This window comes from Punctularia strigosozonata, assembly GCF_000264995.1.
Source record: "Punctularia strigosozonata HHB-11173 SS5 unplaced genomic scaffold PUNSTscaffold_15, whole genome shotgun sequence".
Lineage (NCBI taxonomy): Eukaryota > Fungi > Basidiomycota > Agaricomycetes > Corticiales > Punctulariaceae > Punctularia > Punctularia strigosozonata.
Genome location: NW_006767447.1, coordinates 215,958 through 241,388, shown reverse-complemented (window position 1 = coordinate 241,388; position 25,431 = coordinate 215,958). Strand labels below are relative to the sequence as shown.

The 25,431-nt window shown below is 56.5% G+C and overlaps 9 protein-coding genes across 9 annotated transcripts; 4 read left to right on the top strand and 5 right to left on the bottom strand.

The window, feature by feature from the left end:
* Nucleotides 1-1,143: 1,143 nt before the first annotated feature.
* PUNSTDRAFT_146183 (acetyl-CoA synthetase-like protein) lies at nucleotides 1,144-5,417 on the top strand (the record flags this gene model as incomplete). The annotated part of the gene is made up of 21 exons (XM_007387728.1): nucleotides 1,144-1,441; nucleotides 1,502-1,590; nucleotides 1,651-1,879; nucleotides 1,937-2,005; nucleotides 2,073-2,164; nucleotides 2,224-2,355; nucleotides 2,407-2,460; nucleotides 2,515-2,597; nucleotides 2,643-2,677; nucleotides 2,729-2,829; nucleotides 2,881-3,039; nucleotides 3,097-3,115; nucleotides 3,175-3,325; nucleotides 3,388-3,445; nucleotides 3,498-3,757; nucleotides 3,818-4,340; nucleotides 4,396-4,429; nucleotides 4,486-4,617; nucleotides 4,668-4,854; nucleotides 4,905-4,971; nucleotides 5,031-5,417. 21 exons carry the CDS (start codon nucleotides 1,144-1,146, stop codon nucleotides 5,415-5,417), a joined length of 3,159 nt encoding a protein of 1,052 aa, XP_007387790.1.
* A 967-nt stretch (nucleotides 5,418-6,384) lies between these two features.
* On the bottom strand, nucleotides 6,385-8,125 carry PUNSTDRAFT_138065 (uncharacterized protein; the record flags this gene model as incomplete). The annotated part of the gene is made up of 9 exons (XM_007387727.1): nucleotides 6,385-6,556; nucleotides 6,619-6,683; nucleotides 6,745-7,288; nucleotides 7,341-7,371; nucleotides 7,422-7,493; nucleotides 7,549-7,615; nucleotides 7,674-7,811; nucleotides 7,862-7,926; nucleotides 7,987-8,125. The coding sequence occupies 9 exons, from the start codon at nucleotides 8,123-8,125 to the stop codon at nucleotides 6,385-6,387; spliced, it is 1,293 nt and encodes a 430-aa protein (XP_007387789.1).
* A 971-nt stretch (nucleotides 8,126-9,096) lies between these two features.
* Nucleotides 9,097-10,892, bottom strand: PUNSTDRAFT_47144 (acyl-CoA N-acyltransferase; the record flags this gene model as incomplete). Its single annotated transcript, XM_007387726.1, has 9 exons — nucleotides 9,097-9,131; nucleotides 9,191-9,284; nucleotides 9,377-9,517; nucleotides 9,545-9,623; nucleotides 9,694-9,722; nucleotides 9,790-9,806; nucleotides 9,865-10,046; nucleotides 10,287-10,680; nucleotides 10,733-10,892. The coding sequence occupies 9 exons, from the start codon at nucleotides 10,890-10,892 to the stop codon at nucleotides 9,097-9,099; spliced, it is 1,131 nt and encodes a 376-aa protein (XP_007387788.1).
* Nucleotides 10,893-11,625: 733 nt separating this feature from the next.
* PUNSTDRAFT_107708 (uncharacterized protein) lies at nucleotides 11,626-13,824 on the top strand (the record flags this gene model as incomplete). The annotated part of the gene is made up of 5 exons (XM_007387725.1): nucleotides 11,626-12,246; nucleotides 12,311-12,506; nucleotides 12,585-12,766; nucleotides 12,826-12,969; nucleotides 13,025-13,824. Coding segments are annotated over exons 1-5 (1,908 nt in total), but the record flags the coding sequence as incomplete, so codon positions are not given.
* A 386-nt stretch (nucleotides 13,825-14,210) lies between these two features.
* Nucleotides 14,211-16,826, bottom strand: PUNSTDRAFT_146180 (uncharacterized protein; the record flags this gene model as incomplete). Its single annotated transcript, XM_007387724.1, has 1 exon — nucleotides 14,211-16,826. One exon carries the CDS (start codon nucleotides 16,824-16,826, stop codon nucleotides 14,211-14,213), a length of 2,616 nt encoding a protein of 871 aa, XP_007387786.1.
* An 847-nt stretch (nucleotides 16,827-17,673) lies between these two features.
* Nucleotides 17,674-19,818, top strand: PUNSTDRAFT_75322 (uncharacterized protein; the record flags this gene model as incomplete). The annotated part of the gene is made up of 4 exons (XM_007387723.1): nucleotides 17,674-17,929; nucleotides 17,982-18,850; nucleotides 19,079-19,199; nucleotides 19,304-19,818. 4 exons carry the CDS (start codon nucleotides 17,674-17,676, stop codon nucleotides 19,816-19,818), a joined length of 1,761 nt encoding a protein of 586 aa, XP_007387785.1.
* Nucleotides 19,819-20,171: 353 nt separating this feature from the next.
* Nucleotides 20,172-20,803, bottom strand: PUNSTDRAFT_75575 (COX5B-domain-containing protein; the record flags this gene model as incomplete). Its single annotated transcript, XM_007387722.1, has 3 exons — nucleotides 20,172-20,233; nucleotides 20,289-20,397; nucleotides 20,471-20,803. The coding sequence occupies 3 exons, from the start codon at nucleotides 20,801-20,803 to the stop codon at nucleotides 20,172-20,174; spliced, it is 504 nt and encodes a 167-aa protein (XP_007387784.1).
* Nucleotides 20,804-21,163: 360 nt separating this feature from the next.
* On the top strand, nucleotides 21,164-22,597 carry PUNSTDRAFT_55214 (uncharacterized protein). The gene is made up of 4 exons (XM_007387721.1): nucleotides 21,164-21,418; nucleotides 21,488-21,756; nucleotides 21,814-21,899; nucleotides 21,956-22,597. Exons 2-4 carry the CDS (start codon nucleotides 21,630-21,632, stop codon nucleotides 22,325-22,327), a joined length of 585 nt encoding a protein of 194 aa, XP_007387783.1. The 5' UTR covers nucleotides 21,164-21,418; nucleotides 21,488-21,629; the 3' UTR covers nucleotides 22,328-22,597.
* A 2-nt stretch (nucleotides 22,598-22,599) lies between these two features.
* Nucleotides 22,600-25,096, bottom strand: PUNSTDRAFT_75638 (cytochrome P450; the record flags this gene model as incomplete). Its single annotated transcript, XM_007387720.1, has 16 exons — nucleotides 22,600-22,751; nucleotides 22,807-22,835; nucleotides 22,896-22,928; nucleotides 22,990-23,223; nucleotides 23,274-23,303; nucleotides 23,356-23,529; nucleotides 23,592-23,621; nucleotides 23,671-23,737; nucleotides 23,787-24,037; nucleotides 24,090-24,262; nucleotides 24,324-24,405; nucleotides 24,468-24,483; nucleotides 24,540-24,583; nucleotides 24,648-24,739; nucleotides 24,796-24,890; nucleotides 24,967-25,096. 16 exons carry the CDS (start codon nucleotides 25,094-25,096, stop codon nucleotides 22,600-22,602), a joined length of 1,632 nt encoding a protein of 543 aa, XP_007387782.1.
* Nucleotides 25,097-25,431: the final 335 nt, after the last annotated feature.

Below are 25,431 nucleotides of genomic sequence, written 5' to 3'. Positions count from 1 at the left end.
TCTGACACGCAAGGCGCGACTTTATGCCCCCTCCACGATCGCCCAACACGGCACCTGGACCGCACCCGAGCTCTGAAAACTGAAGGAGCGCGGTTTTCGCTTCGTCCGCCTCATTTGGGTAGGTTACGTGGGAGTCACTCACTACCGCGTGCTCCTCGTTTCGTATTTCGACCGCGTCCTCGCCAGCCCGCGTCTCGGTGCGTTTCGTGAATGATTCACCGATGCTCTTTCTTCCTGACTTCATTTGCGTTTGAAAGCGTCACTCTCGCGCTCGGCCTCGTCTTCTCCACGGTCCTATTGACTTCTCCGCGCAATCAACTATGCCGTAGAGTCTGACGTGGCGAATGCAAAAAAGCCTGTGGTGAACAACAGAATGAAGGAAGAATGGTATCGCACTTCTGTAACATCTCGGCAAGTCGTTCTGACAAAGGTATAACCACCGTCGACGCAAGCGTATGTGCGGAGTGCATCCAAGCGAAAGATGCCGTTTCCCCAGCCCTAAGCTGTGATCATGGGATGGTGCCAAGGACAGGGTGCAGATAACATGGCGGTATAAGTAGGTGTTCCCCTCCATTGCTACTAGTAATGGGCGCTCGTTTACTGAAAGTAGGAAGTTCAAACCTTCGTTGGGGTGACGTAGCGCCGTTGCGAATCAAGCGCGACCAAACACTGCTTGCACAATTCGCTTGAGGTAATTGAGTATACTTATCGAATTATTCCATAGTTCAGCACGGATGCCGTCAGAGGCCTAGGTGTTGGGCCTAGTCACTACGCGTGCAGCCCAAGACTCGGATTCGCAACGGGGTGCCGAGAGAAGAGTGCATTCACATCTGTATTGAACGCTGATCCCGGCCGGCCGGCCTTTACTCGAAGACCAGCAAGTTGGAAAGCGAGTTTGATCGTTCAACAACAGGAACCTTGCAGTTGATCCAGACCAGACGTCCCGAGTGTCACGGTCTCATGGGAATGAGGAGAGTCCGTTTCGAGACCGTACTGACGAGCGGGCAGAGACTTGCACTTCTGCGTGACAACAGCATCGGCGGACTGGGCTGCCTTTGTCACTTCGTCCTCACATATAAATATGCTAGTGGGTCATTCACAGTGAGAGTCTTAACGACAGTCTGACCCCGCCCTTCGTTGGTCATGACGAACGATTTCAGGGCTATACCTTTCAGCCCCCCACCAGCGACCCAGGGACTCTCGAGCGCGACATTTTCCGTTCCACCGCTTGATGGGACACTCACCATTCTCCAGTGCTATGACTGGCACGCAAGCAAGTCTTCCAAGCACCCTCTCTTCGTATATGCCGAAGAGGATCGCACGACGAAGACCCTCTACTGGCCGGACGTTGTTCGCGCAAGCCACCGCGCCGGTCGCATCATTCGCGACCACGTCGATAGCAAGTCAAAGAAGCCCGTAATCGCGATCTTGGCCGGCGCAGGTCAGTGATCTTACTTGTACCCATATTGAACATCTGAGCGCTGACTACGACGCTACATAGACATGATCACTTACTTCACCTGCTGCTTGGGCATCATGCGCGCTGGATGTACCGTATTCCCGATTTCTCCGAGAAACTCCCCCCTTGCGGTACGCACGATGCACTCTCCGGGCGCGCAGTGCCAGACGAGCTGAACCATATACCTATAGCTCGCCCATCTGCTCTCGACTGCTGGGGTCGATCACGTTCTGCTCGGCTTCGAGAGCGCGTTCTCTCAGCTGGCGACGGCCGCGACTTCATTGATGCCGCCGGATTCGGTGCCCTCGACCTCGATCATACCCAATTTCGAGGATCTGTACCTATCATCCGACCCTTGTGACCCTCTGCCTGACCCCAACGTCGGCCCCGATGATCCGGTATACATACTGCATTCCTCAGGTACTGCTCTTTCAAAACGCCACTATCGACCAGTACTGACACCCCGGCGATCGTCAGGATCAACGGCGTTCCCCAAGGTCATCACCTGCACGCATTTCTTCATGATCAAGGTTGCCGGCATCCCGGGTGAGAGCTCTGTCCGCGGGGAACAAGAGTGTGCTGGCCCGGCTGACTATCGATGTCTTGTTTTCAGCGTGGGGAGAGATCGACTTTGCTGGGCTCACGCTCGGTTGTCACTCCGTGGCCATGTTTCATGGTATGGGCTTGACGATCTTGCTCTGGGCGGTGAGCAGCGCCGGTTGCTGCCTCACGCGCCGAGCGATGCTGACGGACAGTCGCTGCAGCCGGCTTGCGGTTTCGTGATCAGCACCTTTCCGCCCCGATCTCCGGCGATCCTTCCCACTCCGGATCACGTCATTCAAGGCGCCATGCATACGAAGTCCGACATCGTGCTCTCGGTGCCGTCGTTTATAGAGGTTCGACCACGGTTGCCTGTCTTGACGACGCTTAATGATACAGCGTTCCAGGCTTGGCTCAAATCACCCTCGTATGTGGAGTATCTTGCGGGGATAAAAGGTGTCGTGAGTAGAGGCTACTGTCCATCCATGAGTATGCGCTTAGACTCTTTCGGCCAGCTTTACGGAGCAGGTCCCCTCAACAAGGCAGTCGGGGATGCCTTGACCGAGAAAGGCGTGGCTATTTACACGCTCTATGGAAGGTGCGCTCGCCGGTACATATTAGGAGGGCTCGCTGACGAGAGAAGCACGGAGACGACGGTGGTGAACGTCATCCTTCCCAGTAAGTCGCGAGCACGCCGTGATCTTGAGACGGTCTGACCAGGAAGCTCAGGAGATCGGCCCGGTTTGGACTGGCAGTACTTCCGGTTCAGCAAGCACGTCAAGCCGCACCTCGTCGAGAACGGCTTTGGACAGGTGGAGATGGTGCTAGTCGTATGTGGACATCGCTCGGTGCCATAATGTTTTCTAACTCGAGAGTTCCAGGGTAACCCCTTGTCCGTTCCCGTGAAAACAAACACGAAGGTCGATGGCGTAGACGCGTACGATACAGGGGACCTGCTCGAAAGACACCCCACGAAACCGGATCTGTGGAAGGTATTCGGCCGCGCGGACGATCAGATCATGCACAGCACCGGGGAAAAGGTCGATTCCATCCCCCATTCAGTCCGCGTTCGATACACTCACCCTATCACTTTCTAGACTAATCCGGGACCGCTTGGTCGGCACCTATTTTCTGGTGTCGCGGGCCCTGTGCTCATTTCCCGCTTCGAAATATAGAGACGATACTGAATCAAGATCCCTACGTCGCCGGGGCCGTCATGTTTGGCCGGGAACGTTTCCACGCTGGCGTCATAGTCGAGCCGATACCTCAGGAGAAATTCGACCCTAGCGATGAGGCAAAGCTCGCCGATTTCCGAAACAAAATCTGGTAATGGGTGACCCATGCTGTCAAGCCCGAGCTCACGCAGCTAATCGTGTATTTCTTCGCAGGCCGAGCGTGGAGCGCATGAATCGGTTCGCCCCTCAACACTCGCGCATCTTCAAAGAGGCGAGGACTCGTCCAGATTTCCTGCGTGAGCTTGCGCTGATCAGCGCCATAGATGATCCTAGTGGCCTCGCCGAAGAAGCCTTTCATCTATTCCGCCAAGGCGACGGCCCGGCGCCAAGGGGTTCTCGCAGAGTACGAGGACGAGATCGACTTGGCCTACGCTGCCCTCGAAGAATCCACGCAACTCGAAATCCAGGCCCCCGCCAGCTGGTCCGATGACGCGGCGGAGCTTTTCTTACGGTCCCTCGTCAAGAACATGCTCAAGCGGGAAATATCTGACGAAGACGACCTCTTCGAGCACGGCTGCGACAGGTATGTCGGCCTTGATGATCATACCGCCGCGTACATTAGTCCTGATCGAATATGGACTAGCCTTCAAGCGACGTGGATCAGGAACACCCTGCTCCGCGCCTTGCGTCAAACCACGAGTCTTGACACGCGATCTGTATCATCCAGCCTGGTTTACCAGCATCCTTCGATCCGTGCTCTCACTTCGTTCGTGGTGACTTTCGCTCGCGGTGCACCGTCGGCGATATCCGATGCTCGCATCGTCCTCGACGCGATGACTCGTTTGGTCGATACGCATTCTCGCGATCTTCCTGAAAGCGTTCCGGCACGTTTATGCGCGAGTGGAAGCGATGTCGTCGTAGTGACGGGTACGACGGGGAACCTCGGTGCCGAGATTTTGCTGACCCTCTTGGACGACCCATCCGTGGCACGGGTCTTTGCATTCAATCGCAACGGGACTGGCCATAAGTCGCTCCTCGAGAGGCAGGAATCCGTGATCCAGACGCATGGTATAGATCCTGGCCTTGCGCGATCGCCTAAACTCACGCTCTTGACCGTGGACTGGAACCGCGCGGACTTCGGGCTGGATTCGGAGACCCTGACGGAGGTGGGCGTTAGCCGTCACGCTTCGGTAAACGTGGCTGACATTGCCCGCGTCGCAGATCCGCAGCTCCGTGACCCACGTCATTCAAAACGGTGTGCCAGGAGCGGTGCCGTTCCTGTGTCATTCGCTGACCAAGGTCATTCCACAGCATGGAACGTGCACTTCGGGGCGGCGTTGCCATCCTTTGAGGCGAATGTCCGTGGCCTGCGCAACCTCATAGATTTATCGCTCTCGTCCGGTGCACGATTATGCTTTGTCAGCTCCATCGGGGTGGTCAGTGGTACGCGTATGACACACCAAATCGATCATTGCGCTAATCTAAGTGTCCAGGGGAGGGAGTTACAGAACCAATCCAAGAGACGTACGTCGGCGCGTCGGTGGCCTTGAGTAACGGTTACACGCAATCCAAATGGGTTGGAGAGCGCCTTCTCCAGGTCGCCTCGGAGAAAAGCGGCCTGCATGCGGTGACCATCCGCGTTGGACAGCTGTCAGGGGCGAAGAACGGCGCTTGGAAGACGTACGTCATTCATTATTTCTCATCTGCTAGATTTCTCACCCAATCCTTAGTACGGAATGGCTCCCTGCGCTCGTGAAGTCCAGTCAACAACTGGGCTTCATGCCATCCATGCAACAGGTAAGGTTCCCTTCCATGCCGCATTACATTGCTTTGACGTGTCTGCCGTTTCATCATAGAATCTCGCTTGGCTACCTGTCGATATCGCTGCCCGTTGCATAGCGGCCATGCGCAAGGCATCTCCAGGTGTTCTCCATCTCGCACATCCCCATCCGATTCCCGCTTCGTCCGTGTTCCGGGCCTTCGCGGACTCGCTTCGTCTCGACATGGTGCCATACGATGAATGGCTCGGTAAACTACAAGGCGCTACGGATCCTTCCACCACTCCTGCCCTGATGCTGTTGGACTTTTTCAAAGGGGGATGGAAGGAACCAAGGCTCTCGATGGAGCGTGCTTGCGAAGAATGCGATTTTCTATCGGACGCAACGCGAATCCGTGATCTGGGCCCGGAGGAAGCAATGAAGTGGATCGCCTTCTGGAAGCGCGTTGGATTCCTTTCCTCTTAGGCGACGTCGGCGCGAACGGTACTTAGTGACTTGTATGATAAGCGGGTTTCAATATCTCTCCTGGTATCCGAGTCTGTGTACTCGAAATACAATGTAGCGTACGTACCCCGCGTACCGCAATTGACCGACACTGCTGATACTTGCTCGCTCGACCCCGAACGCTATGCAACAATCGAGGCACGCAAAATGCACACACAAATTCTGATAATGTATATCGGAAACGGACAATTCGACGTCGGCCTCTGATTGCCTTTCTCGCAGCCTGAGTCTCACATTCTTGCAACCCGCACTGCAGCTGGCAATCGAACCCTCGTCGGAACAAGGTAGTCTCGTCTGTATTCAGGCGACCAGCGTACACTCCACGGATCGAGACGGACGATAACCGACAGGCAACTTGTCGACCCGGTTCACGAATTGGTGCAGGGGGCGAACGACGCCTGATGAACCTGCAAGGTGCGAAGGCTCGGACAGGCCAAGATGCCTCGCCGCCTCTCCTTGTCGTCGGAATATCCGAGATGTAGGTGCCGGATGTTTGGCAGGAAAATTGGGGAGAAGGGGAGGGGCAGGTCAGCCTTGACCGTCATACTGGTTGATGTAAGGAAGCAGATGGGGCGAATGGAAAGAAGAGGCGTACGAATTCTAACATGTCTTCGAGATCGTAGACGTGGGCCAGGTTGATATCCGTAAACAGCCGGTGTTGGATGAGAGAAGGCCATGCCTGACATGTCAGCGAACAGGCGCGCAAGCCGCCTCCACCTTCGACGAGTTGGAAAATAGCTGAATACGTTGCTCGGAACCCGAGTCAACACCGAAGCCATCACGAGCAATAGTATTGATAATAAATAGGCCGAGGCACAATACCAAGGATCGACATCGGAGACTGATTAATTAGGACTACTGTACGAGAATCAATAACCTGAGAGCATCGTAAGATTCCAACTTTCAATCAGATCTTTCCCGATCATACTCAGTTCTTGATGAACGCGGTCATGCCTTGCAGGTTGAGACGGTTGACCGTGAGCCCGGCCTTCTTTGACGGACCGGCAATATCCAGGGTCTGGATGCCTTTCGCTTGACCGGGGGCGTTGAGAGAAAGGACGTCAATCTGGGTCGCGTTGGCGCCAAGGACGTAGAGGAAGCTAGAGAGTGGTAAGCGATGTTGCTATCTTTCATCCGGTAGCTATCACGATGAAAGACATACTCTTTACCGTTCACGGTGGCGACGGTGTTGTCGATGGGCCCGGAGTTCGCAGTCTGCGCGTATTGCTGATGAAACAGTTAGCCCATTCCCCCGATTCCCCCGCCCCGCCGAGTACATATAACATACCTTGACGATGGTGCCGTTCAGGTTGGAGTCAACGTTAACCTCCGTCACCATTGCGGTCCCGATGTCGATGAGATAGAAGCTCCCTGTCTTGTTGCTGAAACTGCTCCAGCACGTCGCGCTCTGTCCGGAAATTGGGTTCGCGCTGCTCTGGCCGGTGGCATTGACCGTGCTCTGCGAGCTACCGCCGGCCTGGACGTTGGACATGTCGAACACGTCGAAGCCGAGGCCGGGGTCGGTCACGAGCAGCGCGTTCTTGCCGGGTATAGGGGTCATCGAAAACGGAAGCAGGCCGCCGGCTGCGGGCGCGACCTTGGTGAAATTGGGCGAGAGTGAGTTGTCGTCATTGACAGACCAGACGGCGATGAAACCGGGCTGGGGCGGAACGCCTTTGACGGAGGCCATGAGGGACTTCTCGTCCGAGCTGAAGAGGAGGTGTGAGGTGGTCCCCGCAGGACCGGTGGCTGGTGTGGTCTGGTTCAAACCAAGGGAGCGGAGAGTGCCCGGGATCGCCTCGAGCCCGTCTTTGGGATCGACCTTGTAGCAGCTGGTTGAAAAGTGTCATCGCCATGTGTGGCAAAGAAAAAACTTGCACTCACTTTACTCCGTTCACTTGACCTCCGTTGAGGACTGGAGATGGATTAGCACCACTTTCGTCCGGGATACTCGGTTGAACGAACCGCAGACTTTGTTTCCCGCCTCATTGAAAGCAATTGACATGGGGAATTCCCCTTCGGTAGATACGGGCCCGCCTGAAGGCGCCCAACATGAATTCGAGAAGCCCAAAGCAGCCCTATGGTCGCGTACCAATCATGTCAATTACCGACGGGTTCTTTGCATTGATGGCAAACACCGCGATAGTGTTGGATCCAGGCTAGCAAAGAGAAATCAAGAGTTTATTGTATTGATTTACGGACGAGTGAGGTACGTACGTTGACGGTTGCCAAGACTTTGCCGTTTTGAGACGCCTTGATGGAGGCTTGAGAGAAAAGACCATCTGGGCCTTCCGCAGCGGGGCTGTCATTGCCATGCTGCCCACGACCGTCTGCGCTTACGGCCCTGGCAAGTGTCTACACGTCTCCGTGACTCGCGATCATATGTTGAAGTTAACTTCTCGTACCAGGGTACCGTCGCTCTTGATGTCCGCAGACACGACAAAGTTGCCACTAGGTTCATTCGTAATGACTATAACGGAATTGGTCAGTCGAAGCATTCGGAGGCGGTAGGATGTCTTGTCTTGCTCACAGTACACGGCACCGGCAGACTTTCCTTTGAGGCCCAGCTTGTTGTTCATGACCATCGTGTTCTTGCTGGAAGCAGGAACCGCAGAGCCGCAGGCGGCAGAAACAAGCAAAGTGAGAGAAGCGAACGACTTGAAAAACATGATTTTCGTAGTAGAAGCAGAAAAGAAGGAAGGGTAATGAACAACGCACATCCAAGCTGAGCATGATTTATATGCGAGCGATGCTCACAGAGAGGATCAATGCATGACCCGATCTGAAATATTTGACTCCAGGTGAAGCCATCCCGGAGATGGCGTCTGTAACTGCATGCACGCGGACGAATGACATCGTCTGTAGGCTGTGTTCGGAGCAGTAGCGAGGTACCCCCGTGCAGAAGCACGCATCGACTTGTTGTTTTCACCTGTCTCCGAGCCTCCGCCCTCCTAATTTGATGCATGAAGTACGAATGGGGCATATTTCTGAGTGCGGCCTGAGAAAAATGTGTAACGACCGGGCGCGTAGCATAGCATTGTCAGCAATTACCCACCGTACCGAATATGGTATCGAACCTGGGCCATCACGACTCGGGAAGCTGAAAGTGGAAATAGATACATACAGGGCCGTAAGTGATAGCGCCAGATTACAGTCGAGCCATCAAGCCACCTCTAATGAGTTTCTAGGTGGGGCCTGAGAGACCGTGAAGGGAGTTAGAGCGATAGACATGTGCAAAGGTTGCACTGCTGTCGGTGAAGGCGCTTGCTTGATAGGCGCGATTACTCCTTGGGTCAGTGCGTCGCTAATCAAATTTACGAGCATCTGAGAGAGATGGCTATGCAGTAAAGAAGCAATAAACGAACCGCAAAGAAACGAAGTCCGTGGTCGATGCTACAAGGCCATCGCCGGAAGAATGTGCATTTTGCATGTCTGCACGCTAGAAACGAAAAACCACCGATATGCGCTGGTGGGGCACGCCGCACAACGCGCTTGAGGGAAGTTTTCGGAGAAAACCTTTCATGATCGAGAGAGCCACGAGGTACGGAGACACATTGCCACGAGAGATAGAAGAGGAAGCGAAGACTGATGGAAGGCAGAGTTGTCGCCTGAGGGGCGCGTATTCTCCCTGCGATGACCCTCATATCAGGCTGAGAACCATATCTTGATGTTCAGCTAACGCGATTACATTAGCACCCGTACGAAATCCAATATGAAGTTCAGAATTGACTTACTCCCCTCCTTTATGTATCTGCTCCCTCGTTCTACATAACCGAGGCGCTTATAGAACGCGGTGGCATCGACTCCTCCCTTCGAAGGGTCACTAGCCTAACAAGTGGCAAGTCAACACGAGTGAACACGACAGGTGAGCGGAATGAGAAGCATGGCTGATGTCCAGTCCTGAACGTTTCGCAACTTACTTGGCTTTGACACCAAACCTCTGTCCCGCCGATGGACCGAACATACTCATGCACGGTTTCGATTAACGGTCTACCCCAGCCACGCCCCCGGTAAGGTTTGAGGATCGCGACCCGACCAATCTGCGCTACGTTTTGATATACCTGTAGCACATTAACACGACAACGCACCTGGCCGCTCGTATTGATGACTCGGACCGTGCCGACGGGTTCACCGGTGTCAGGAAGCGTCATGAGGAAGTGAGTGCTCCTGCAGTCGTCGCTGATTCATCACTCAGGATCGCCTTTCAAATCCCTCCCAGTTGCTTTGCCGAACTCACTCATTGGTCTCTATACTTATGTCGTAACCCTGGTCGTTCGAGCTGTTCAGTGAGCTTCCCGCCGTGTTTAAAGATTGGCCATAGTGCCGCACATACCTGTTCGTCAATGAATACTGTTGGATATCCAAGTCATTCAATTGACGTGACAGTCAGTAGAATGAACGTGCACACCTGCTTTTCTGATATCCATACATCTTTTGAGGTCATCGGGTGTCTCTGCAGGTTTCACCCGGTACGTAAGAGGTGCGTGTTTGGTTTCCTTCATCTCGTTCTCGGAGCCCTCGTCTCTTCGGGGACTCTCCGCGGTGAAAAAAGAAGCGGATATACGTGCAGCGAGTTTTCCAGCGAGCTCCCTGAGTCACGTCTGCGAAGGGGTTAAGTGACTCGCGTTGTCCGGACCAATTACGTAATGCTGATTCAGGTGAATGTCGAAGGTAAATAGTGTCGAGTGTTATTCGTTGCCATTGAGGTAAGCTATCATATTTTTCCGTGTGCATGTGCGAGCAGCTTCCTTTTCCGCCCCGTGCCATCTTCCGCGCCGGACGATGGACTGTCCCCGTATATGTCACCAATGCAATTCGTTCAATCGGAACCTTGGTCTGCGGGCGTATCCGTGATATTTAGACTGCGACAGGAGAACACCCCGGAAAGCAGTCCTGGGGAGAAGGTCGTGCACGTCGGGGATCATCGAGACTCTGTTATTCAGGGGGTTATTCGGTATCTCAAAAGCCGCGGCCTCGTTCAAGGAAGGAAACACCGTGGTCGACGAGAGCGCGCTATCGATCCCATCCCAAAGTATGTCCCAGCGGGATGAATGATGGTGGCGCAAATAGTGCAACCGATGCACTGGGAAGCCTATGCCGATGCGCTCGACGATGCACCCGCGAAGACGGGAGAAGGTGAAGTCGTTTTCGAGGCAGGAAGCTATGGGCACAAGTTTCTGCAACACTGGCGAGTTGAATTCAGACAGTAGATCGGAGAGGATGTCTAAACACGCAGATCAGTAAGAATGTCCTTGCATGCAGGGGTCGATGCTGACCCAAATACTTCTTGCGGAGGCCAAGGTCTAACGTTCTCAACACCGGTTCACACTCGGTGAAGATCTTCTTCAGGTTTTCGACATCTGAGACAAGTTGAACCTCAATAGCCAACTTTCTCAGCTGATCAAAGATGAAACAGTCGTAAAATCTAGCATCCATGTGGACTTAGGGTTTCTTGTTCAGATCCAGCGATCGCACAGGGACAGGGGCTATTGCTGACGGTTCTTCCTCCGGCAAAGAATGATCGACGCAGCAGTGATCCGGGAGGAAGGTGGTCAAGTTGGGCGTGTGGCAAAGGAGTTCAGCCAACGCGCTGTACGAAGAGAATCGACAATTATATATGTGCAGCGCTTGAATGTTGGGAGAGATTGTCGAAGTGCAGAGTAAGTGTAGATGGAGATCCGGTAGAGCTGTGAGACTAAGCCTGGTCACATGCGTGCATGCCGCAAACGCCTTCGTGAAGGGGGTGATTTCTCTGTCAACGACAAATGGCCACGTCTTGTCTTCTAGAAATAACGGTCGTACGCCCGATGCAATGATTTTCGAGTCAAAGAGCAGGTCGGCGACACTGCCGGTGCGTTCAGATTGTCCGACGTCAATGTAGACGGTGTTGAAGAGGCAGCATTGACTGCGGCGTCGAAGTGACCTGCAAACGAGGGAGGCGGCTTTCAAGGACTCGAGATTTGTTCTATTATCTTCACCAGGAGTTCTGGCGGAAGACGACACGTAAATGATGGGACCGCTGTATATGTGGCCATGACTGTTGTCGAAAACCGGACAACGTATTGGCTTTGCGCAACGTGGTTACTTGTTTGCGCATATTTGAAGTTAGGGGCTCTTTGGCTCTCCCTTCATCCCTACTCCTATAGCATTACTAGTTACAATTCTCTAGCGCTCACGCTGACGGTCAACACGTAATTGAGCCATGGAAGGGAGAACTCCCATCGCGCTCCGCTCAGGACCATCGTCCGCGCCGTACGAGGCCATGGCCGCCTCACAGCAGGCCCACATTGACGACCTCGTGCAGAAGAACCGCACACTCGAGGCGCTCTCTAAGAAACAACAAGCTGCCCTTAGGCGCGAAGAGGAGCGCAGTACCATCGCAATGCAGGAAATTACCGCGCAATGGCATGCAGAGCGCGCAGAGTGGCGCGCGGGATGCGACACCGTGCAGGCGTTCCACCGTATCGCGCACCTGCGGACGGCGATAGAACTCGGACGCGACCGGACAGGCGCGCTGAAGGCAGAGGATGAGATTCGGGCGTGCAAGGTCGCGTTGGCGCGGAGGGACGTGAGCATTGTGCGGTTTCAAAGCCGGGAGCGGGAGCTAGAGACTCGGATTGAGGAACTGGAGGACCAGCTCGCGGAGGCAGAGGAGGAGGTGGAGCGCCTGAGGAATGAGGGTGTAGGGGAGCTTGGGGAGCTGCAGACACAGCTAGAGGAGGTCACCGCCGATTTGGACGCGTCAGTGACTGAGTTGGCGCAGACGAAGCAGGCACTGGAGGAGCTCGAGGTACGCGCTCACTATGTTTCTGTGGTCCTTATTTTCATTGGATATCTTATTGTGGATTGCACAGGACAAATACACGTCCCTACGAGAGACGTACCACGCGCTGAAGTCCACATCCGAGTCCTCCACCTCCAAAGTTGAGCGTATCCAACTTCAGCTGGCCGGCGCGCAGACCACTATCTCCGACCTTACCAAAGTCAATCAAGAACTCACCACGCGTAACACCGAGCTCAAACGTCAGGTCAAGGAATGGGAAACAATAGGTCAGCAGTGGCTAGCCGACTGGTCCGTCTCCGGTGGCTTAATTCTTACCCTAATCGACCCGGTTGTCTCATGAATAGGAGGAAAAGACGAGGCTGAGGTCGATAAAGAGCGGAAACGGCGTCTCGAGTTTGAGATGCAGGTAAAGGAACTCGAGGAGAAACTGGCCGAATTGGAAAGCAGCGATAGGCAGGGTGGCAAAACGGAGGAGAAGCTGAGGAAGAAGGTTGAGAGGTACAAAGTCGCCTTCGAGGAACAAATGGTGAGAATTCGACGTTTCGTCTTATCCATATTCTGTGTCATGCTTATAGGATATCGCAGGCGAACACGGAAGCGGCCAACGCCGAAGTTGCGCGTACGCGCGATGAAGCTGAACGACTCGCAGATGAGCTTGACGCAGCTCACAGGCTCATCGACGACTTAAAGGCGCGAGCTGATCCTGCAGAAAAGCTCGGCAAAGGGAAAGTGAGCATGCGCAAATGCGTCCAATGTGTTTGTCGTCGAAAACATACTTTCACAGCAGCGGGAACGAGCGCGCTCACCACCCGTCGACGAGCTTCTGGAGCAAGAAGAAGTGGAAGAGCCGCCGGAGAAGCCCAAAGGTCGACCCAAACCACGTCCAATCAAGAAGACGCCAGTTGCATCCTCGCCCACCTCCAAGCCGTCTTCCTCGTCAGACAAACTAACCTCCAAACGGGGCACCGCCGCTGCGAAGTCGAAAGCGTCCTCGGCCAAGGCCTTGGCAACGCTCGAAGAAGAGGCTGACGACGAGATCATGGTCGCGGACGACCCAGCGCCTGCAGAGAAGAGCGCGGTCGCGAAGGGCAAGGGCAAGGGCAAGGCCGCCCCCGCTCACGAAGAGGAGGAAGAGAGCCTGGGAAGTGAAGTCGAGCTCGTCGACGAGCCCGCCAAGACTAAGACGAAAGCCAATGGCAAGGCGAAAGACCCGAAGGGCAAAGGCAAGGGCAAGTTAATCGACCTGGACGATGATGACGCGGAAGAGTTCGAACCGCCAAAGAGGAATCGCTCACCAGCAAAACCTAAGCCCAAAGCCAAGTCCAAAAACGACTCCACCATCGATGTGGACGACTCCGCCGACGAGCCCGAGCCGCCGACGAGGCGGCGCGGCCGCCCCCCGAAGAACAAGCCGGCGGAAGACCACGAACATCTGGATACCGCCAAACGCACCACCGCAGCGAGGTCTGCAAAGCGCGCGCGAGAGGATAACCGAGGCTCGAAGGACGTGGACGGCGTTGAACCAGAGCCCGAGGCGGAGGACACCTCGTCTGCTCAGGTGAAGAAGAAAAAGCGGAAGATCAACCTTTTCCCCCAGGGCCAAACAGCGATACCCTGGAACGACTTCCTACAGGTGCGTCTCGCTGCACTTTCATGCCTGTACAACGGGCTTACGTGTTCGCGTGGATCCAGGATGGTGGGACTGGCGGCCTCGACATCCCGACCACACTATCCCCTGTCAAGGACACGTCGGTCATACCTCCCCGTTCCGTCTTCAGTAGAACGGGCTCAAACCTTGGTCGACGGTGAATTGTGTTCGCATTTACTACTTCCCCATCTCATACACATGCAAATTCTCATGTCGGGATGTATGCCGTGCTCGATATTATAATTATTGCGTCATTATGCCGAAAAGTGCAGTTTTTTGTGTGGATCGTATGCAAGTCGTATCCGTGTATCCAACGCTGTCCTCACGAACTCCGGAAGGGCACCGACATCCCGAAGCCCTGCCCTGCCCCCATCTCCTTCGCAAGGTTCAGTAAGACACCTTGTTCGATCGTCGTCTCCCAAAGCTCGACCCGCGCCCGTTTGAGCTCTTCCGCCAGCTGCGCCCGACGCTCCTTCGCGCGGGCGATCGCGTCTTTCGCCTTTTGCGGGTCGTGCGCGGGTCGGCCGGGGCCGGCGGCCTGACGCTTGGCGACAGGCGCAGCGGCGGGCTGTGCGGACGTTGCGTGTACCGTGGAAGTCGAGGGTACCGTGAAGGTGGGCGCGGTAAAGCTGGACGCGGCGAACGCAGGCGCTACCCCAGCGACGACGGCGGGCTTGGTAACCGGACCGGGCACTGCAGGTCCAGTGGATTCGTCCCGCGCAGGAAGGGAGGCCATGGAAGCGAGCTGCATGAGGATCGCGGCGGCAGCTATCGGATCGTCCGCTGCGAGGTCGATGAAGCCCTGATGAGCGACGATTCGCCGGCGCAGCTCCACGACGTGCGTACCTTGGTTGCTCCCCATCGGGGCCTGATGGTGGCCTTGTTGTGCATTGAGACCTTGGTAGTTGACATCGGTCGTGGAAGTGGAGGGCGTGAACACGCACGGGGTAGAGTTCGCGCCCTCGCCGGCGGCGGATAGTGGTGTGGGCGGCCCGCCCGGCGAGGCAACGCTGCTTCCCGACGTCTCCGATACTGCAAGGAGGGCGCAGAGATCCAGGTCCATTGCGGTGTCCATGTTGAAGCCCGCATACTCTGAGGCGGGAGCGGTAGGGGAGAAGTCGAAGGTGGCGTCCACGTCCGATGGGGCAGTGGCGACGTTGGGCTGCAGGCTCGTCTGATGATTTTCCGCGCCCGCACCCGAGATGGCTAGAAGGGTGGGATCGATCGCGGCAGCCATGGCTTCCATGTCCGACGCAGAGGGCGATGCCTCGGTACCGGAGGCAGCAGCGGCGGCCAGGACATCTGCAACCATATCATCGGTGCTTTCTGAGGATAGCTGTGTCGAGGATCCGAGCGAGAAATCGAGTTCTTGGATACCCAGCTGGGCCAACGATAGCTCGCCGATGCCGGCGGAGTGACCATCCAGCAGGGCCATCCAGTCGACCGTGGTGTCGTCGTTGATAGTGTTCGCATCGAATGTCCAGCCGCTCCCCGTGTCGTCTGCGCAGGAAGGCAGAATCTCATCGACATCCATTTGCATAGGCGGATCGACGAAGGCGATCGAAGAAGACGATGAGATGGGTTGTTCAGCAGAATGGCCTTTGGAAGTCGGTGGAACCTGCGCCGTCGCATCCACGGATATCGGTGCGGAGATGGACGACTCGCGGCTAGGAGAGGGGTGCGCCGTCCCGCCGCTTGTCGACCGCGCAGCGGCGGCCTTGATCGCCGCATCCTGAATCATGGCTGCTAGCTTGAGCGTGATCTCCCACCCCCGCTTCTGCTCTTCGATTTGCGTGGTCGGCTTGGAACGGGTGCGGTAGTGCGAGGTGGAAGGCAGCTTCGGAGGAGAAGCAGGTAGCGCTGTGTCGCGGTAGTAGGGCGAGGGAGATGGACGAGGTTGTGATTGCAATGCGGGTTGGGGATCGGTTTGGACGGATTGGGGAGACAAGGTGGACGGAGGGGGGGCGGACGTGGTTGGTGGTGCAGGAACAAATGCGGGCGCAGGTGCAGGAGTAGAAGCGGGAGCAGAAGCCGCTGAAGCTCCACCGGCAGAGGCGATGAAGTTCAATATGGATTGCAGGACCGGATAGAAGTTCTGGTTCCGGGCCAGATTCGCAATGATATCTTTATCGGGGGCTGTTCCCGGTATCGACCCTGGGACTGCCGATTTCGGATGTGAAGGGTCGGCGACGGCGACGGCGTCGTCGTCGTCACCATCGACGACGATCGGATCGTTTGGAGTGGACCCTCTCCTAGCCGGCGTTGTCGTTGTCGCGAAACCCGATCCCCTCCCGTTCTCCCGTTCCCTGCCTTTCCCCTTGTTGGTGCCGGTCGTCAACCTAGACGGCTTGAGCCCGCCCACGAGGCCCGCCACACCAAGGAGCGCGGCTTGGTTGCGCAGAAAGTTTGCCGGGGCACGTTCTCCAGGGGCTGGCAGTGGTATCGGCGGCGGTTGCGGGCGCGCAGGTGGCGCGGTGGCTGTCCTAGTTGGCGACACCTCGACTTTGCGGCGTTTGCGGCGCTCGAAGGAGTCGGAGGCGGGAATTGAGGCAAGGCCTGACGTCAAGGTGGTCGTCGTCTCGGGCGTTGTTACTGGGTACGGCGAAGACGTTCGAGACGATGGCGTCGGTGTCGGAGTCGACGATGAACGCGGATACGCCGGGATGGGCGACGCCGACCAGGACGTATGCGCACCTGCTTGCTGCTGCTGCTGCTGCTGCTGTTGCGAATGCGATCGAGGGTGCGTTGGATGCGCACCGCTCAGACGTGAGACTGGCGGGACGACTGTGTGTTCAGAACGTGCACGGGAGCCAGGAAGTGCAATGGTCCCCACATTTTCTGTCGTGGCGCCCCCCGTGGGCAGCGCGAGGTCGAGCGTCGCGCTCGGCGGCGACGGCGGCGGCGAGCCGAACAGCGACTCGGCGTCGTCCTCGCTCATGTAGCTGTAGCAGATATCAGAACGACGTATGGATACAAAGCGGCGACCCTCACTGTCTACGAGGGCATGCGGGTGAGGTCAATAGGTAAGAGTCAGTCGGGCGTTGAAAGTGAAGCAAGGTTTTCGCGATAGGCGCTCGTATGTGTGGGAATATTGTGGGCGCTTAGACTGCTCGTCCACGTCTTGACAACCGGCAAACACATCCTCGGTGCACGACCCAAGAGTCCGGGCTCGGTCCGGGCCGCGGACGACAATGGGCTTCTGATCGTTCGGCTTGCTCGCCTCGAGCAAAAGAAACCAGGATAATGCCAGCACTAGCTTCAGCGCGGATTTCTCTAAGGCAATAAACTCCTCAGATGTCAAGCCTGCATACCACCATCTATTCTCCTGGATGGAGGGAACCTTGTAAGGTCCCGGACAGCAATCCGCGTCTTCGTTCATTATGCCTGCCAAGGCACAGAATCGCCCGAGACCGCGGATGCGTTACTTCTCCCGAGCTATAACCACCGATACACCCTCCGAGTAACCATATTCGCCCGCGGACCTTCTATAGAAAAATTCTTCTTGTCGACCAACAAGATGCCGGCGTGGCTGTCTCGCATGCGGCTCGTCGTGTCATCAACACGAGCAATGGTGCCGGCCAAGATAAAAGGCTCAAGGGAACACGACCCTCGCCTCCATCCCCTTGTTCTCGTTCTCGTTCACAACCCGCGGCTTGTCCGTCTATTCCTTCTTTATCTCCTTCCCCTCATTGCGTGCTCGGTGTCGTTGAACGGCGAAGCCTTCACATTCACTTCCTGACCGGCCAGGTGTCAATCTACTACGCTTTCCGAACCTCTATCTCGACATGTTCTCCAAGTCGCTCCTCGTCTTTGTCTCCCTTGCCCTCCATGGCCTCGCCCGCGAGCGTTGGCTTGAACGCGATGGCCACGCCGTCCTCCTTCACCCCCGTCGCTTTGGCCAGGAACACCCCGCAATGATCGATAAGCTCTCTGCCGCCTGTCCCGGCGAGGTCTGCGGCGTCCTCGCAGGCCAAGCCATCACACCCCTCCTCGCCGCGCAAGGCGAGTGCACGCAGCAAGACATGGCAGACGCTATCATAGGTATGTCCCAGTCTGTTTGTCGCCCACAAGTTCTCACCCTTTGACAACTCAGACGCGGCCCAGCAGTTCGACGACGCGACGAAGGCGAACATGATCGCGCTCGCGGTCGAGTACCGCCAGGTGGAGAAGAACACACCTCCCGACTTCTCCGTGCAGCCCAACATCCTCCGAAACTCCGTCTTCTGCCAGAAGGCGCCCAAGCACGCCGAGCTGAACGGGCTCGTGCAGGCTCAGGACCCGGCGAACGACCCGAACTCCTTCTTCGACCCTGCCTCCCCGCAGGCGACGGTGAAGAAGGGGTCTCAGTCGAACACGTTCCCCTTCGGCACCGCCGGCTCCGCGAGCTCCAATACGACGTCCAGCGCGGTCGCGAGCGCATCCTCGTCGTCGGCCATCGCAGCCGCGACGTCAGCTGCGAACGTCGACATCGCCTCGTCCACCTCCAGCGCCGCGGCAGCATCGTCGACCGCTTCCTCCTCCTCCGCCATCGGTGACTTCGGCTCCTGCTCGGTCCCGCAGATCGAGTTCGCCACCGGTTTCGACAACCGGAAGGAGACATCCTTCCAACCCGTCGACAAGACCTCGTACAACCACGGCTCGGCGCAGAACATCGACATCATCACCCAGTTCATCTGCGATACGCTCACCAACACCTGCGGCGCTGACCAGACCGCGAAGGACACCTGCCAGCAGGCGCGCGCCGCTGCGGACACCGTCACCGCCAAGACCGGCGGCCAGGCGGACGCGTTCAACGCCGTGTTCGGGATCACCACCGACTTCGCCGCCGTCGCCGAAGTGGATAACCAAGGCAACGTCGTTGCGGGCACCGGGTCCAGCGCCGCGAGCTCTGCCGCCGCCGACACCACCACCACCACCACCACATCTGCAGCGGACGCGACGGCCACGGACTGCCCCGGCGACGTGACGGTGACGGTCACCGCCTCCGCCGCGGCAGATACCACCACCTCCGCCGCCGTCGACGACTCCGCCTCCGGGGACGATAGCGCAAGCTGCGCGGCCGAAGTCACCAGCACGATCACCTCGACCGTCACCGTCTCTGCGTCCGCTTCCGCCACCGTCTCTGCGTCCGCTTCCGCCGCCGTCGCCTCCTCCACCGCGTCCTCGTCCGCGATCGGCGACTTCGGCAAGTGCACCGTCCCGCAAATCGAGTTCGCGACCGGCTTCGACAACCGGAAAGAGACCTCGTTCCAGCCCGTCGACAAGACGTCCTACGACCACGGCAGCGCACAGAACATCGACATCATCACTCGTGAGTCTTTCATCACAGTGTGCTTGTTGTACGCCAAGCACTCATAGCCCCCCGACGGCCTACAGAGTTCATGTGCGACCAGCTCGTCAACTTTTGCGGCGCAGACCAAACCGCGAAGGACACCTGCGCCAAGGCCAAGGCCGCCGCGGACACCGTCACAGCGAAGACCGGCGGGCAAGCCGACGCCTTCAACGCCGTCTTCGGGATCACCACCGACTTCGCCGCCGTCGCCAGCGTCGACGACCAGGGCAACGTCATCGCCGGCACCGGCTCCTCCGCCGCTTCGAGCGCCTCCAGCTCCGCCTCTGCCTCGTCCATCACGTCGTCCGCCGCGGCGTCCTCGACCTCAGCCGCGTCCGCCGGAGGCAACCTGCAGACCTTCACCGGCGCGCTCGGCGGCGTCACGGCCCCCGCCGTGACCGCCAACGCGGACGGCTCGTTCCAGGTGGACGGCAACGCGTCGTTCAAGGACGAGCAGAACGCGCTCGTGCGCTCGTGCGACGTGCAGCACAACCAATGCGCCAACGCAGCGAACGCGTCCGGCAACAAGGGTGCGCTCACCGTCGCCGCGTGCGGCGATCAGCAGACGCAGTGCAATGCAGCCGCGACGACAGCGTGATCCTACTGCAGAAGGTATTTTCAGGGAGAAAAAGAAACGAATTGTCGTCTTGAGTTTGTAGATAGATTTCCCTACCAAGCATGTTGTACATTAGATTGCATACAAGCCGGTCGCCTGTTCGCAAGGCATTGCAAATCTCGAGTGTTGAACTTGGCGGGGTGACCAGTCTTCAGACTGGAGCGCGAGCTTGCGTGGGGACTCGATGCCCACCAGCTAATCACACGTGTTGAGGTCGTCAAGTAAACCTCAGTCGACGTGATCTAGCTCTCAAACTCGGCTGAGAAGAGGGCATGAAGATACGATTGCAGGTCTTTTCAACAGCAGCCAGCCGGAGTACAGCGTAGTATCATCTTCTAGTGGTGGGCGTGTTCGCCGTGGAGGGCCTCCGGGTCGCCCTTGTAGTCGAGTGCATAGACTGAACGGGGAGCATGAGTGCAAGTTCGCAGATGGCGGCAAGATACTGGACGAACCGGAGCCGCACTCGCCGCAACGACGAACTTTGTCGTGCTCGAGGTTCATCCAGATGACATCGTGCGAGTCGGCGGGGACACCGGTGCAGCCGATCAGGCGAGCGGGAGCCTGCACGCAAGAGGCAGCAAAGGCAGTCAGTACAACGCATTCATTCCCGGGTTCTGTGAGGAGAACCACTGACCAAGGACGGGACCTTGACCGGGTCCGCGAGCGTGCCGAGGCGGCTCGAGTCCAAGACCTCGTCCATGTCGAAGACGTCAACGCCCTCGAGCTCACCGAGCAGCTGCAGGCGCTCGAGACCGGTGGCTTGCTCCTCGTCGGTGGGCACCTCACCGGGCTTTCCACCGGGGCCGAAGAGGCTCGGCGGCTTGGGGCCGTGGTCGGACGCGCGGAGCGCGGTGGTGGAGAGCGCGCGCGCGGGCAGGCGGGCGGCGGGCCTGGCAGCGGAGCGCCTGGCAGCGGAGCGCGCGACGAGCGCAGCGGGGCGCGCAGCACGAAGGGCCGCGTTCAACATCGTTTCGGTCGGTGGTGTTCGATGAGGGGAGGAGGAGGGCGGGCGATAGTGTGACGGAATATTCGCTGTGACGCGTTGTGATGCGGATGTGACTCCCGCATGGACCCGACGGCGTGCGAACTTCGCCAATGCCTCCGTCTCGACTGGCTGGAGACTCAGTCTGGAGCGAGCACGATACCAACAGCATGTTTCTTGATCACTGTACGCGCTTCACTCGACGAGCCCACATGCGCACTGCTTGAGTTACGGTCATGTCTTCGCTCGACGCCGGCACCCTTACACATCATCCGACTTGTAGTCCGGCGACGGCGACCGTGTCGCCTGCGATCGGCACATCGCGCTTGCCAGTCCGACAGCGAGGCTGTTGTACCGCATTCCAGGCTGACGCAACTAGTTGAAACCTTCTGGCTTTGGCCTACGTATTCAGGGCTACTTCTCTCATACAAATCACTTTGATCTTAGCAATGTCTTCGCGTTTGTCGTGTCGTGAAGAAGCTCATGGAAGCGGGGCAGGTTCCGCCATTGGAAATGAGTTATGAGACATGACAGAGTTGAACGCAATGCACTTGATGCTCAAACCCGTCCGTCACCAACTCTTCGGCAGGTCCCAGCAAGGTAAGTAGCTCCAGCGCTATGAACGGACAAGCTCCGTGCCGATCGGATTACTCAACAAATGAAATGCAGCTGCATGCCGTGTTCGCCGCCATCTCTCATCACAGGTAGCATCCTGTGACCTGATTCGTGATCGCGGCTACGCATCGACCTCGTATAAATACGTGTGCGTCTCGGTCCTGAAGACGCGGTCTTCAGCACCGTACCCCTAATTATGTTCACTGTGCGCGCTCTCTCATTCTTGAGCGCAATGCTCGCGGTGCACGGCGCCACCATCGCTGAGCGGCAAAGCCAAGCATGCTCAACCGTGCACTCCGGATTGTTCAGCGGTTTCACTAACGGTACGTCTCCTGGAATTCTCGTGCTGTCACCGATGTCGCTGAGATGTATATCCTTAGATACGATTCACTTCGGACTGAATGAGCATCATGAGGTTGTCACTGCCGACCATGGTATCGTGACGTCCTTCGGCGTCGACTTCCAGGTACGCATCCCTAAGCGTTAGACTTGAACCCATTTCACACTGTTTCTGTCATCCAGGCCTGCCCCGCTCTCGGCGGCCAATTCCCCAACGCGGACATCTTCCTCGGCCGCATTGTCGTCCAACAAAGCTCCTTCGTAGGCCCCAACACCTGCCTCACCATCGAAAACTTCCCCAGCGCCGAGCCTTGGCTCATCAAAGCGCAGACGTGCGGGGACGCCACGACTCCACCCGCCAAGCAGGTGTGGAACATCGGTTCGGACTTCGGCGAGACGATCGGCTTCGCCGGTAGCGCGGACTGTTCAAGTCCCGGCGCGTTCTACGAATCCGATCCGGAGACGTCCGCACCTATCACCACCAGCGCGGGTCTGATCCAACTTGCCTGCGAGCCTACAAGCTCGTTCAACCTGGAGAGCTTGTCTCTTTCTTGAAAACTATGGCCGTCGTGTACGCATTCGTGGTCTCATCGTAGCCCTCCCACAGGATATAATCGCATCGGCATTAAGCGCGTCTGAACCAAGTAGTCGTTCGATACTTCATTCAGCCATACTCAGTAGCACTAAAGATGGGCCCAGCGCTCCAGCGCCCGTCTATAAGCTTTGCAAGGATCTGCCATCTACGTCAATTCGAGGTAACGAAGCGGAGTGCCGAACACCACTCAAAGTACTCTACACTGAAACGCGACGAACACAGGAATGTCAGTTTATATGACCGTGATCTTCATCGGAAGGCGGGGTGTGGATTCCTCCGGTGATCCTTTGACAGAGGGGGCCATCACGGTCCCGAACTTCCAGATGATCTCCGATTTGGATGGCTCAAACTTGAAGTTGTGCATGAGCATGTATAAGACGGCCTCTGTGCGCGTTTCCGTGTGAGAATGCAGCAACCCGGATCAAGTTATTATACTCACTCATCTCCAATTCCGAGAATTTGAACCCGCTGTGGTCCTAGGTGAGCAGGAGAGGGAGAGACCGTCGGTGCATGACACGAGTTACTCACATGCACGCACGACTTCCGCCAATGAATGTGAGCCTTCGTAATTTTTCGTGATAATCAGAATTTGGCATCGTCGGACACTGCTCTCGCCACTCACTGATTGGAATACACGCCGGGGATGCGCGCATCTGTGACGCTATGCGGAAGCGGCTTCAGCCAGCGGTGCGGCTTCCATTCCGCGGCGTCTGGTCCCCAGATGGCGCTGTTCCTGTTCGCCATGGTGATGCCCACGAATATACCCTGATTCTTGCGGATGGGTAAATCGTGGATAATCGTGCCGTCAATACCGATTGTAGGCGTGCGAAGGGGTATAACGACATCCTTGCACGCTCTGGTGGGGGAAATCAGGTTAATAATGTTTACTCCGCAAAGATTACTCACGTTCTTAGCACGAAAGGGACAGGAGCGTACCTGTCGCTTTGAATGAGGACCACTCAACGAGAAAATGATCACGGTGACTCACAAGCGAAGCGTCTCGCGAATGACACTGTCCAGGAGGGGAAGGGAGTTCAATTGATCGTAGCTTGGCGTTACGTCTCCGAGTTGTATATGCATCTCCTTGATCTCGTGCCGAAGCTCGTCTTGAACACTCTGGTTGTCCGAGAGCAAGTGAAGTATTCGAGCAAGGGCAGATGATCTTCAGAAAATGGCCGGTCAGCGCCGGGGCTCAGTGGTGCGGAAACTATCATACTGCCTTACGTGGTATCATATGCGGCGAATATGAGCAAGCTGCGGATATTAGGCCAGTTCTCATCGCGGTATAGGGGCCACAACGCACTTCATTTGCCCGAACATCTGGTCATCTGGCAAACGATCCTTCTCATCGCTTGCCAAGTTTGCGCGCACTGATAGCTTATCAGTACGTCGCAGGTAGTACGAACCAGAGGAACTGACAAAGTGTGGTCATAATGTCCTTCCCATTTGCGACCTGGTCGTACTCCTCGCCATCCCCGCGCAGTATCGTCTGCTTCCTTTGCTCGTAGATCATTCTACTTGTCTCGTCTATCATGTCGACAATATTCTTAACGTTCCGTAACGTGGGAAATGGCAGCACATCCACCAGCTTCCTTCCAAAGTCAGGTGAGATGACAGCTGTGATATAGGGAAGTAGGATGCTAAGTGGAGCGATGGGGAAAACGGCTGGGCTGATCATGTCCGTCATGACCTGTACATCACATAAAGCGAGAAAGGACGCACAGTAGATTCTTTGCCGAATTGCTGTAAGCATTGTTCGCCCCTTCTTTCAGCGTTTCGAATGAATAGCCCAGGCCGCCGATCCCTATATATTCTAGGGCTGCCTTGGAACACCATTCCAAAACATCGATCTCGTTATCCGAGCCACTGATGTGTCGAGTCAATGCATCACGCAGCTGCCAGCGAGTACGATCATCAGATGACTTGTCACTGTCCACGGCTTCAAGCAAGGCGAACCTGTTCTGCGATTGTGATGAAGACTGGGACCAGCGTGCGCAGATGCGCCGGGGAGAACAGAGGGTTGAGCATCTTTCGCTGCCTAGGCACCATCGTAAATATGTAGTTCAGTAAGGCCGAACATGGTATATTGAAACTACGAACCGTCTATGCTGCTCTCCTGATACCGGATGCTTTGAGTATCTATCGTTACACAAGCGCATATCTTACACTGACCAAGGCTTGCAACGAGACCATTCCCCCACAGTAGCCTCGAAATTCTTCAATGGTATCACGGTGTATAAGCAATCAAAAGTAATAACAATAGCAAGTGCAAAGTCTTACTCCAGATTGTTGGCACTTACCTCGAAGATCTCCTGATCCTTGACAAGAACGTGGTGCAAAGCCCGAGGATCCGTGAGATATAATTGTTCGTCCTACGGCGCGCTGTCAGCTTTGGATCACAGACTGTAGCAATGCTCGCGATCCGTACCCCGAAGAAACCATGCACTTTGACAGCCGAACCCATATCGGCGATCTCTTGATGGAACGGGAATGCATCAGCATTCCACAACTGCTTCAAGTTTCCTAACCCCCAATGTGGGCCGTCAGTGGTAGGACTCGTGTAGAGTACCGACTTGGACGGGAGCACGGGAGCACATACCAACAATAAACGATGGATTCGATGGTCCTGGCAGGTTCCTGAGAACGGACTTGATCACTGCGCGATTATAGAACTTCTGCAATCCCCATAGCGCCAAGACGAGTGCGCAGATCCCGATGATATCAAACATGATTTACGGAGGACCTTTAGACAGGAAACGGGAGTCAAACAAGCAGAGAGCTGCGCGTTAAGTAGCGTCGGTCATGAGATTTTATGACTGCATCGGTGTTGAGTGTGTGGAGCGATTTCGGGCCCGGCACCATTCATGTCGTTATTGATAGATCGTAAGCAGTTCTGTTCTGCTTCCTAGTCAGAGGAAGTCTCCCACCGGGCTCTTTGATACATACACCGCTCCCAGGGGTTTTGCTGACGCACAGGCCTTGCTAAGATCCATGGCCTGCTGGTACGTCATGTAGGTCACGGCATCCGTATGCCTACCACGCCCCTCGTTCGACCATCTCACAG